Source organism: Gorilla gorilla, chromosome 3 (assembly GCF_029281585.2).
Source record: "Gorilla gorilla gorilla isolate KB3781 chromosome 3, NHGRI_mGorGor1-v2.1_pri, whole genome shotgun sequence".
NCBI classification, from domain to species: Eukaryota; Metazoa; Chordata; class Mammalia; order Primates; family Hominidae; genus Gorilla; species Gorilla gorilla.
Window position 1 is genome coordinate 206,333,455 of NC_073227.2, and position 10,838 is coordinate 206,344,292.

General features: G+C 40.0%; 1 protein-coding gene across 4 annotated transcripts in view; it reads left to right on the forward strand.

The window, feature by feature from the left end:
* SNX25 (sorting nexin 25) overlaps window positions 1-10,147 on the forward strand; it is a 153,691-nt gene extending 143,544 nt beyond the window's left edge. For 2 of the 4 annotated variants that reach the window (XM_004040702.4, XM_031010042.3), the window contains exons 16-19: window positions 3,841-3,907; window positions 8,114-8,295; window positions 8,802-8,902; window positions 9,568-10,147. In XM_004040702.4, coding sequence (XP_004040750.3) covers window positions 3,841-3,907; window positions 8,114-8,295; window positions 8,802-8,902; window positions 9,568-9,648 — 431 coding nt within the window. In that variant the 3' untranslated portion in view covers window positions 9,649-10,147. Of the gene's footprint in view, window positions 1-3,459; window positions 3,755-3,840; window positions 3,908-8,113; window positions 8,296-8,381; window positions 8,480-8,801; window positions 8,903-9,567 lie in introns of those variants that run through there. The other 2 variants (XM_063705679.1, XR_008679145.2) reach the window with 2 other exon arrangements.
* The last annotated feature ends 691 nt before the right edge of the window (window positions 10,148-10,838 follow it).

Genomic DNA, 10,838 nt, shown 5'->3' on the forward strand with positions numbered 1-10,838 from the left:
ATCCTGACCAACATGGTGAAACCCCGTTTCTACTAAAAATACAAAAATTAGCCGGGCATGGTGGCGCATGCCTGTAATCCCAGCTACTTGGGAAGCTGAGGTGGGAGAATTGCTTGAACCCAGGAGGTGGAGGTTGCAGTGAGCCAAGATCGCACCACTGCACTCCAGCCTGGGTAACAGCGAGACTCCGTCTCAAAACAAAAAAACAAAAAAAAAGAGCCAACCAGATACTATGCTACATATACAACCCCAAGACAGATATCATCTCTGTCCTAACGTAGCATAGCGTCCTGATTTACTCTGCACCATGTTCCTCTGACTACAGAAGGTTAGAATCCTTCATGTTGCTTTTTATGTGACTTGGCGTAGCTTCCATTGCCTTATCACTGAAAGTTATACAGAAAACTGTTTTGCTTAGCACAGAAGAATCCTATTGTTAAAGGTGAGTGTTGGTGTTAGGATAATTCCATGGCCAAGGACCTGGGATTGCCTCCACCCTATTTTTCAGCTACCGTTTTTCCTCTTGAGCAGTAGTTCTTCATGGAGGGAAGGAGGGACATATGGTGATGTCTGAAAATGTTTTTGATTGTCTTAACTTGGAGTGAGGGGTGCTACTGGCATCTAGCGGGTAGAGTCTGGGATACTGCTAAACATTCTACTGTGCTCAGGACAGCCCCGCGGCAGAGTTATCCTGCCCCCTATGACAGTAATGCTGGAATTGAGAAATCCTACCCTAGTGAATCCTCAAGGAGAGATGTACATAGAAGAAACCATTGTAAAATGGGGATCAAAGTTCCATTTCCTTAAGAGCTATACAAGTGCCTCTCCCCGAAAGCATCACCTTGGTGAAAGGTAAACTGGACTCCATGGCTTAGTGTTGAGCGTTGAATAGGACTTAATGCTACTCTCCGTCCACACGTTCACGGCTCCCAACACTCTAAATCTTGACACCAGTAGACTTTGTCACACCTAGAGCCTCAGTACCAGCTAGAGATATGGCAGGTGCCCACGGGCACACCTGACCACCTCGAAGAGGAAGCAAATGAGAAGAGCAAGGGTTAGTAAGACTCAGTAGTGGCACCAGCCAGCCAAATAGTGCAGCGTCCATGTCCTGGGCTCTGTCCGTTCACATCAGCACCTTTTCCCTTGAGGCAAAGGAGTAGGCTACCAGTTGGTCTTACATAGGAAATGGGGCTGTGGATCCCTTCTCATTTATAAATCCCTTAACGTGTCACTTAAAGAATTATTAACAGGTGAAAAAATTTCAAGTGCAACTTGAATTTGTCTTCTGTGTCTTAATCCTCAGTATCTACTACAATGCCTGATCCATGGTAGGGGATCAATAAAATGCCTGGATGGATGCACTGATGAGTGAATAGGCAAGAAAAATGTTAAGTGCCAGAATGAATTACCTTTGCTCATTGACCTTTTTCTCCTTCTGAGCCAAAGCTAAGAGAATATATAATGTCAATCATCAAAGACTTTCAGAGCTTCTGAGCCAAAGCTAAGAGAATATATAATGTCAGTCATCAAACACTTTGAGAGCATATGTTTTAGATACAGATCTGTAGGGAAACAAAACCATATCAGATACAGATTCTGCCATCAGTGAATTTACAGATTAAGGGTCCAAAAATGTAATTCACATTAAGCAATAGACAAAGTTAAATTCTAAAGTGCAGGCAGATATTTACACATAAGGATATTTTAGCATAATTATAATAATGAAAAGTTGGAACTAAGATAAATTTTAGAAATGGAAGATAACTTATTTAAGAAATATCTATATGATGGAATATCATCCACATATGAAAAATCCTTTCAGATAAAAAACCTAATAGCCTTTTAATATTTGAGACACTTTAAGACATATACAGTGATGTTTAACTTGATTCAATATAGACAAATAGTAATCCACCCAAAGTCTGACTCTTGTTTGGTGAAATGTGGCCCATTAAATCATGAGTCTCCCCAGTTTCCTATAGAGTTGATAAGAATGATGAGGACACTGTCCTAGCCTTCATCATTGTTTTTGTCTTTGCTATTGGTACAGAGCTTAAGAGACACAGTAGGCATGTCAGAGCCAGTATCAGCTGGAGCAGGGCTCCTCACCATGCCTGCGGCATGCACTTCCTCCATCTCTGCCTGCTCGGAACATATTCAGTTTTGCTAGTGGCATTTCAGAGAGAATAAATAGAACCTCATATATAATGAGATGTGATCTATTCGTCGTCAGCAGAATCCTAGTGCTGCTGCAGCTGCCTCTGTGGCTTTGAGCAAACAAGCCTTTGGAGTAATGAGGCTCGTGTGTATGTGTGTGTGTGTGTGTGTGTGTGTATCGGGGGGTTACTGGGGACTAGGGAAGGTGAGGGAAAAGTAATAGAGTAAGGTGCTATCAGTGATAGAAAATTTGTAGCAAAATGAGTTTTGGTTTCTGCTCTAGTTTACAAAAAGGGACCAGTAATACCCCTGCTCCCTTTTTAAAAATAACCCCTTGGTCGTCAGGCACTCTTCCTAGAGTTGCACTTGTCCTCAGACCCTCTAGGTATGAGCCATCTGTTTCCTGCCCTAGAAAGACAAAGTGAAGTTATCATCACTGATAGACATGCTCATCCCAGCCTCAATGCCAACCTAAAATGAACATGCTTGGCAGCATTCCAGCAAATTCCATCAAAAAGTTTAAGACATTTTTGAGGTATGGTTCCGACTCCAAGACTTGACTTTACGTGAAGTATTCATGCTACTTTAACTGGATATTTTGATCCATTAAAAAAATTAGAAATGGCTTTAGAGTATATTAATGTCTAGTGCCAAGTCTGTGTTTTCTATGATTTCTATTTGTGTGGTTGCCCTTGTACAGAGACTTCTGTGAATTTGCCATTGTTAGCTTTTCTTAGTGGGTACAAGAGCCCTGAACTCTTGGCTCCGTTATGACCGAGTCTGAATTTCTTATTTCCTCGTATGTCAGTAGCCAAACACTTCAATAGATGGAGGTGAATATATAAATGAAAATTTTGGTTTAGGTTCCAATTTGTGGACCTAAAATATCCTCATAGCATTTCTTTGCCTTCTGTCTATCTTCAGTTTCTATACCTATAAAAATGTGTCTCTATGTTAACAATAAAAGTTTAGATCTGTAGAACCCTTCACAGTCTTTCTCACACACGGGGAAAGACCTTCAGAGCAAAGAAAGGCACATGTTAATACCATCCTTTCCAGATGAGGAAATTGGGGTTCAGAGAAGGTGACTTGTGCCCTGCTGCTATGGGGGTGGCACTGGAGACGGCCAAATTCATTTCTCATTCAGGGTCCTGCCTCTTCACCATTCACTTATCCTCTCCCAGATGCGTAGTATATATAAAGTACAGAGTGATCTGCAAACCGCTTCAAACAGGAACAGTTAGAGCCGTCAGTTCGTTAATATTTCAAAATATTTGACTACAGATGTTTCTCATTCAGCAGTGTGTTCAAAAAGTGGGTTCAGCAAGCCAGACAGAAATCTAAAATAGGAATTACACTGTGTGGTGGTGGAAAACAGACATGTTGTCAATAGCCCAGGGGAGATGAAGGACTCTTTTCCGCTTGCGAGCTCGGCTGTTGGGAGGCACTGAAACACTGTAAAAACTCTGGTTTCATCTCATCAGTTGCTTAGTAGAAAATGAAAGCCTAGTCAGAAGAGTTTTCCTGACCTAAACCCAAATTCTGCAGATGTCATAGCCATGACTTGATGGCAGGACTCAAATCATCTTAAGTGGTAAGATTTATGCTTTGTACAGCTATGAAAATGTCCCAAATTGTGATACCCTGTGATAAAAAGTTTTCCTCTGGTTTCTGTTTTAGTGTTTAAATGGGTGAGAAGAACATTAATTGCCCTCGTTCAGGTCACTTTTGGAAGAACCATCAACAAGTGAGTTGTATGAAATTAATATTTGGATCCATGCCCTACTCTTTTGCCTTGACAGTCAAATTACCTTATGATCTAGCAGCCAGTCATTTAACTGAAAGTCTTTAATTTTCTCTCACTTTTCATTTCTGATATGATTCTAAGATTGGATAGGAGAGTCGATTTCTAAAAGAATTTCTCCCACAGAATGCATATGGCAAGTTAGATAAGAAAAGCTTGAGCTACTTCCACACTCTGACTGGCGAGGGTCAGGAGGTTGTGCTCTGTAGAGCTCCCCTTTAATCATGACGACGAGTTTGAGTATCTTGGGTAGAATGTTTTTATGTCAAATAATGAGAATCAGTTTAAGGTTTAGACTCTAAGCCAGAAGGAAAGTAGGATGAGCATCACATGGCAGGCGTTTACTTAGAGGAAAATACAGACCATGTATTAAGGTTTTTACAGTTGTGTAGCACTGAAGTGCTAACTCTTCTTGTTAGTTAATATCTGCGTATCCACTGGGGTGTGTGTGTGGCCCTGTCATTTAGCACTGTTATAAGCCATATGTCTATTCTAAACTATATTATATTATCCATATACATAAAGGCATTATATATGTATCCCAGTCTTTCACTGAGTGTTCTAATGTTGCTCATAAAAAGTGATCCACATTTTGATCATTCATTTATGAAAACCCTGGACTTGTTATTGAGAACTCAATTAATATAGTCAATTATTATTAGTTTCTAAGAAATTATTGGAATTTTTCATAACTGCAAAGTCATGTAGCCAATAGAAGTTGAATAGAATTATTTAGATCGGTTTAGGCCTGAAAGGGTGTCTTAGCGATTCGTCTCACTTCTCATTTTGTTGGTGAAGAAGTGGAACCAAAGAGATCAACTGCTTGTCTGAAGTCACCAGACCCGTTAGCTGACCTAACCTGGCCCCCTGGTCTGGTGCCTGCTTCATCTCTGTGCCTGGAATTTGGAAATACTGTTATCAAGATCTTTTATATGGTAACTCTATACCCAGAATTCTTCACAAGATAAACATTATGATTTCCTGCAGAATAGGAATATGAGTCAACGTCTAGAAATTTAAAAAAAATCACTTTTTTATATAACAAAATAAGTTTTAAGATGAAATTATCAGATTTTCCCAAGTGAAAGATTTAGTGGTCAGACATTTGTACAAGATTAGTATAATAGTTTTACCATATAAAGCTTATAAATTTTAATAGGAAACACTGTAAAGAACATTTGCTATTTTTTTATTGATTTGCCAATGAATATATTTTCCTTGTGGTCAGAAACAAAGTTTACTTCTACTTAAGATTTTAAAAAAAGAGTTTTAGTTGACTGGGCACAGTGGCTCATGCCTATAATCCCAGCATTTTGGAAGGCTGAGACGGGCATATTGCTTCAGCCCAGAAGTTCACGACCAGCCTGGGCAACATGGTGAGACCCTGTCTCTACAGAAAATAAAAAAATTAGGTGTGGTAGTACACGCATGCCTGTGATTCCAGCTCCTCAGGAGGCTCAGGCGGGAGGACTGCTTGAGTCCAGGAGGTCAAGGCTGCCGTGAGCCACTGCATTCCAGCCTGGATGAAACAGCAAGACCCTTTCTCAAAAAAAAAAAAAAAGTTTTAGTTGCCCATCAGAGGCTTGTTTAGTTGACCTAAGTATCATAGGCTTTTGTTTTACTCAGAAAAAATGGCCTGTTTAATTTTTCGTTTTAGTCTAAGGCAAACAAATCTCTTTTGTATTGACAAGCCTTAGATAAAGAAATTCCGAAAAAAAGGCCAGGCGCGGTGGCTCACATCTGTAATCCCAGCACTTTGGGAGGCCAGGGCAGGTGGATCACTTGATGTCAGGAGTTCGAGATCAGCCTGGCCAACATGACAAAACCCCATCTCCACTAAAAATACAAAAATTAGCCGGGCATGGTGGGTGCATGCACCTGTAATTAAAAGAAATTCCCAAAATGGCCTTCTTTTTCTCAGGACTCAGGACTTGCTAATCTATTTTCCTTTTCAGTTTCAGCAAATCATGCATACTTTCCTTGCTCCTATTTATGATATTGGCTGTTAATTATAAAACGAGCAGCTGCAGGTTGTGAGTGGTGCATACATCGGGCAGTAATTTTCACAGGGATGGAGAAGAGGCACATGTAGAGGGTTTCCAGGCTGTTCATTTCAGTGGGCTTTTTATCAAGTAGCGATCATGGCGCACATGGTTCTTTGCTATTTTTGCCTTCGGCAGAGGATGACTCATCATCACACAATTCGGCAGCAGCACAGTGTGTGTCTCTTGCCTTGTAGTAACTACAATTTCACATGCTGGAATTGCTTCAAAAGCATCGGACAGGTTTCAGCTGATAGAAAGTCAGATCTAAATCGGTAGAAAATAACTTAGATGATGACCTTTATTAAGAGTCGCTTCCTAATCTCAAGTTGTAAACTGAAATTTTAGGAAGCTAGGCAGGCAGGTCAGCAGATTCTCTTCTTAAACCACAAGTTCTGTTAAATCAATAAACTTATTTTATATGGTCTAGATTTGAACTGCACAGTTCCAAGAAAGAGAAGAGTCTAGGAGATATGCAGTTATAGATGGAGATAACAGTGTAGTTTGACTCATAGCAGGGTTTAGCTGTACGTTCAACAGTGACCGACTACTATGTGCAAAGTACTGGACTTGAAACATCTACTGCAGATGTTATGTCTGAAACCTTGTGTTGTCCATTTAAAATTCTGGTTGGAAGTCAGATTCTTAAAAGGCTTTTTAATATATTATTATTCATGAATTGAATTTGAAATTTGAGGTCTTTCTGGCAGAAATAGTCTAAGATGATTCTTTTCCCCTTTTCAATGGAGAGGCTTTTCTCCTCCCAACCTCACAACTACTCTTGGGCTCTTCGAACTGTGTGTAGTAACGTCTTGACAGCAGAGGACCTGTAACTGGTTAGAATGCGACCAATGACTGGCTGGGTGCGGTGGCTCACGCCTGTAATCCCAGCACTTTGGGAGGCAGAGGTGGGCCGATCCTGACACAGTGAAACCCCAGCTCTACTAAAAATACAAAAAATTAGCTGGGCATGGTGGCACACACCTGTAGTCCCAGCTACTCGGGAGGCTGAGGCAGGAGAATCGCTTGAACCCAGGAGGCAGAGGTTGCAGTGAGCCGAGATTGTGCCACTGCACTCCAGCCTGGGCAACAGAGCGAGACTCCGTCTCAAAAAAAAAAATAATATATATATATATAGAATCTGTCTAATGACTAACGAAATGGGGTTGTGTAGAAGACCTGGGTAACCAAATAAAATGCGTAACTGTGCAAGTCAAACGGCTGCCACCCAGTCTTCATTCTTGGGGAATTTTGAAATTGGCCACATAGCAGTGTATCTTTGAAAGGGACTATCTTTTTCCTTGCCTCATGGGCATATGAAGTGCTTTATCTGGATCCGAGTATCCTGCCCAGCATTCTCTGCCATAGCAACACTAAAAGACGGCTATGGAAAGCCTGCTCCTCCTGCGGAACTTCAGGACCTCAGGGAGGTTTTCCAGACCGCTTCCAACAGTCTTTAAATGGATTTATGTTTTCACCTTATACCACTTCATGGAAATGCCGCAGTCGGCAGACAAATCAACCTCTCAGTTCTTGTCTTTATAGATTGAACACAGCCAACATTTGGAGAAGTTAGTGCCAATGACAAAATTATCTCCAGGAATAACTGCTCATGCAGTATTACCAAAATAAAAAAATAGGCCAGGCACGGTAGCTCACGCCTCTAATCCCAGCACCTTGGGAGGCTGAGGCGGGTGGATCACCTGAGTTCAGGAGTTCGAGACCAGCCTGGCCAACATGGCGAAACCCCGTCTCTACTAAAAATACAAAAATCAGCCAGGCATGGTGGCACGTGCCTGTAGTCCCAGCTGCTCGGGAAGCTGAGGCAGGAGAATCACTTGAACCTGGGAGGCAGAGGTTCCAGTGAGCCGAGATCACACCACTGCACCCCAGCCTGTGTGACAAAGCAAGACTCCATCTCAAAAAATAATAATAATTAAAAATATATATAACTTTCAGAGCCAGAGTTTAAAAAATCCAATTCCTAGTTTATTCATCAAACACTTAGATCAGGCTGTATCTTAACCTTCGTATTGATAAGTGCCTTTTGAGAATAGAGTACACAATTTTTAAAAACCTCATCCAAGAAATCTTTTTCTCTTAAAAGACAAATCCGGGACACAGTCAGCTGGATTTTCAGTGAGCAAATGTTGGTTTACTACATCAATATTTTCCGGGATGCTTTTTGGCCAAATGGGAAGTTGGCACCACCGACCACAATCAGAAGCAAAGAGCAAAGTCAGGAAACAAAACAGAGAGCACAGCAAAAGCTGCTTGAAAACATTCCAGGTGAGGCCTGGGCTATGAGCCTGAAAAGCATAGAGATCTGAGGGAATGTGAACCCCACTGAGGTGATTTTCATTTATGTCTTGCAGGAAACATTCTTTACAATGAAAAAAAAAAAAAGGATCATACTCTTTTAAGCCATTTTTTGTCACTTGCTAAGAAGTTATACTGAGAATTAAGAACTTGAAAAATGTTTTAGAACAGATAATAAACTTTGTGTTTTGGAAATCCTGCTAAAGTATCATGTTTTGAGAGCTTAATTTTTAGCAAAATATTAACATTTTAATCATTAAAATTAGTAGTTGAAAAATATTAAAATTGTAATTTGTATAAGTGCCTTATGTTGAAACATTCTTTCCTGAAGCATTTGAGAGAACTGACCATTCATGTTTCTCATGCCTCCATGTGTTTATTGACTGAAGGTGTATAATGTTGTATTCCTTTCACTGCAAAGCTATGCACTGAGCACTTTATCAATAGCAGCATAGAATCTACACTTAATTTTTCAGATATGCTTCAGAGCCTTGTTGGACAGCAAAATGCCCGCCATGGTATAATAAAAATATTCAATGCATTGCAAGAAACAAGAGCCAACAAGCATCTGTTATATGTGAGTAAATTAAAGCCCAGGGGGTTTTCTGCTTTATTTTTGTCTGTTTCTTCATTTGGTTAGAAAAAACATGTACCCCAGTGGCTGCAGCACTCTCATTCTCACATACTAGTCATCTCCCTTGACTTTTTTTTTTTTTTGAGACAGAGTTTTGCTCTTGTCCCCCAGGCTGGAGTGCAATGGCACGATCTTGGCTCACTGCAACCTCTGCCTGCTGGGTTCAAGTGATTCTCCTGCCTCAGCCTCCCAAGTAGCTGGGATTACAGGCATGCACTACCATGCCCGGCTAATTTTTGTATTTTTAGTAGAGATGGGGTTTCGCCATGTTGGCTGGGATGGTCTCTAACTCCTGACCTCAGGTGATCTGTCTGCCTCAGCCTCCCAAAGTGCTGGGATTACAGGCGGGAGCCACCTCGCCCATCCTCCCTTGACTTTTGATATCACATTGCCGCATAACTGGTTGGTTTTCTTATTTCAGCAAAGCCAACTGTTTCCCAGTCATCTCTGATTATAGTTACCAATATTAAATACTGTTTGAGAGTTACTTGTTTACTGAGATAATTTCAGACCTAAAATTAGACTTTTCTCTTAGATGCAGATATTTATTTTGAATAAACCCTTGGAGAAAAACATTTTTCCACTTTTTTCCTTCTTTGTTGGTTCAGGCGCTGATGGAACTGCTGCTAATTGAACTGTGTCCTGAGCTGAGAGTTCATTTAGATCAACTTAAAGCTGGCCAAGTTTGAGACTACACAAATAAACCACCAGAAAAATGTCTGTGTAATAATAGACATGAAACATTTTCCTCTTTTCCACAGAGGGCTTAACTGAGAACCGTATTGATTTTTATTTTAGTTACCTCCCTCTAGTTTTATGTGAAATTAGTAGAATCAGGGAGGACGGGACTTATGCTGTGGTAGGCAACAGAAAAAAACTTCTATTGATTTTAATTTAATATGAATACTTTAAAGATCAACATACCAATTGAAATACATGTTAATATGTGAGAACCTAGGAAGTATTTTAAATATTTATGAAAATATTTTGTTTTAAAATGAACTATGAATATTGTACAGTTAATTTCCTCACTGAGGACTGTGAACATTCTTATATTATTTCATGTATATTGAAGAACATTGTTATGCAATGCTTTGTGTAAAGTTATTGTGAAGATTTTATTGTCTTTATTTTTACCAAAGATTTCCCATAGTTTGAGCATTCGAAGCAATAAAATATAAAAATGAATCACAGTGCTCTATGATATTTAAGATACTTATATCTCAAAGAGGTTGAAACTCTACAGGCAGTTCAAATATTTATCAAATGCCTTTTTAGAGAAAACACTATGCACTTAACTACTTCTGCAGGGAAGTAAAAGTTTGCTGCCTTCTCCAGAAACAAAATAAATCTGTAAAATATACGATTTTTAGTGAGCAGAAAGAGCCAAATTAGTGCTTGAAGTGAGGCATTAGGGAGGAGAGATGGGAGCTGACCCTTGGAGTATGGGCAGGGCCGAGATGGGGGAGCGGAAAGAGGAGGGCAGCTACTTCAGGGGCTCGGTTGTATTATCAAGCCGTTTAGACCACAGGGACATTAGGGGAGATCCAGAGTACAGACTTTGTGTTATTGATAGTGGGGCCATGCACAAGTACTTAATTTTCCTGGGTTTCACCATCTATTATGCAGTAATAAAATACCTTCCCCTGTCTAATCCCCAAGAATATTGAAAACAAAACAATTAAACAAGTAACAGGTAAAAATTCCATTTGAATCCCTGAAAGATACTCCCCTCATGCCCCAGGATGTAACCTATGCCAGTTTATATACGTATGATATACATATCATACCTGCTAACTTCTTGATAAGAAACAAGTTCTGAAAGATAAATGATTAAAAATTAGTAAACCAAATGTTATCCTTAAGATTTTTTTAGTTA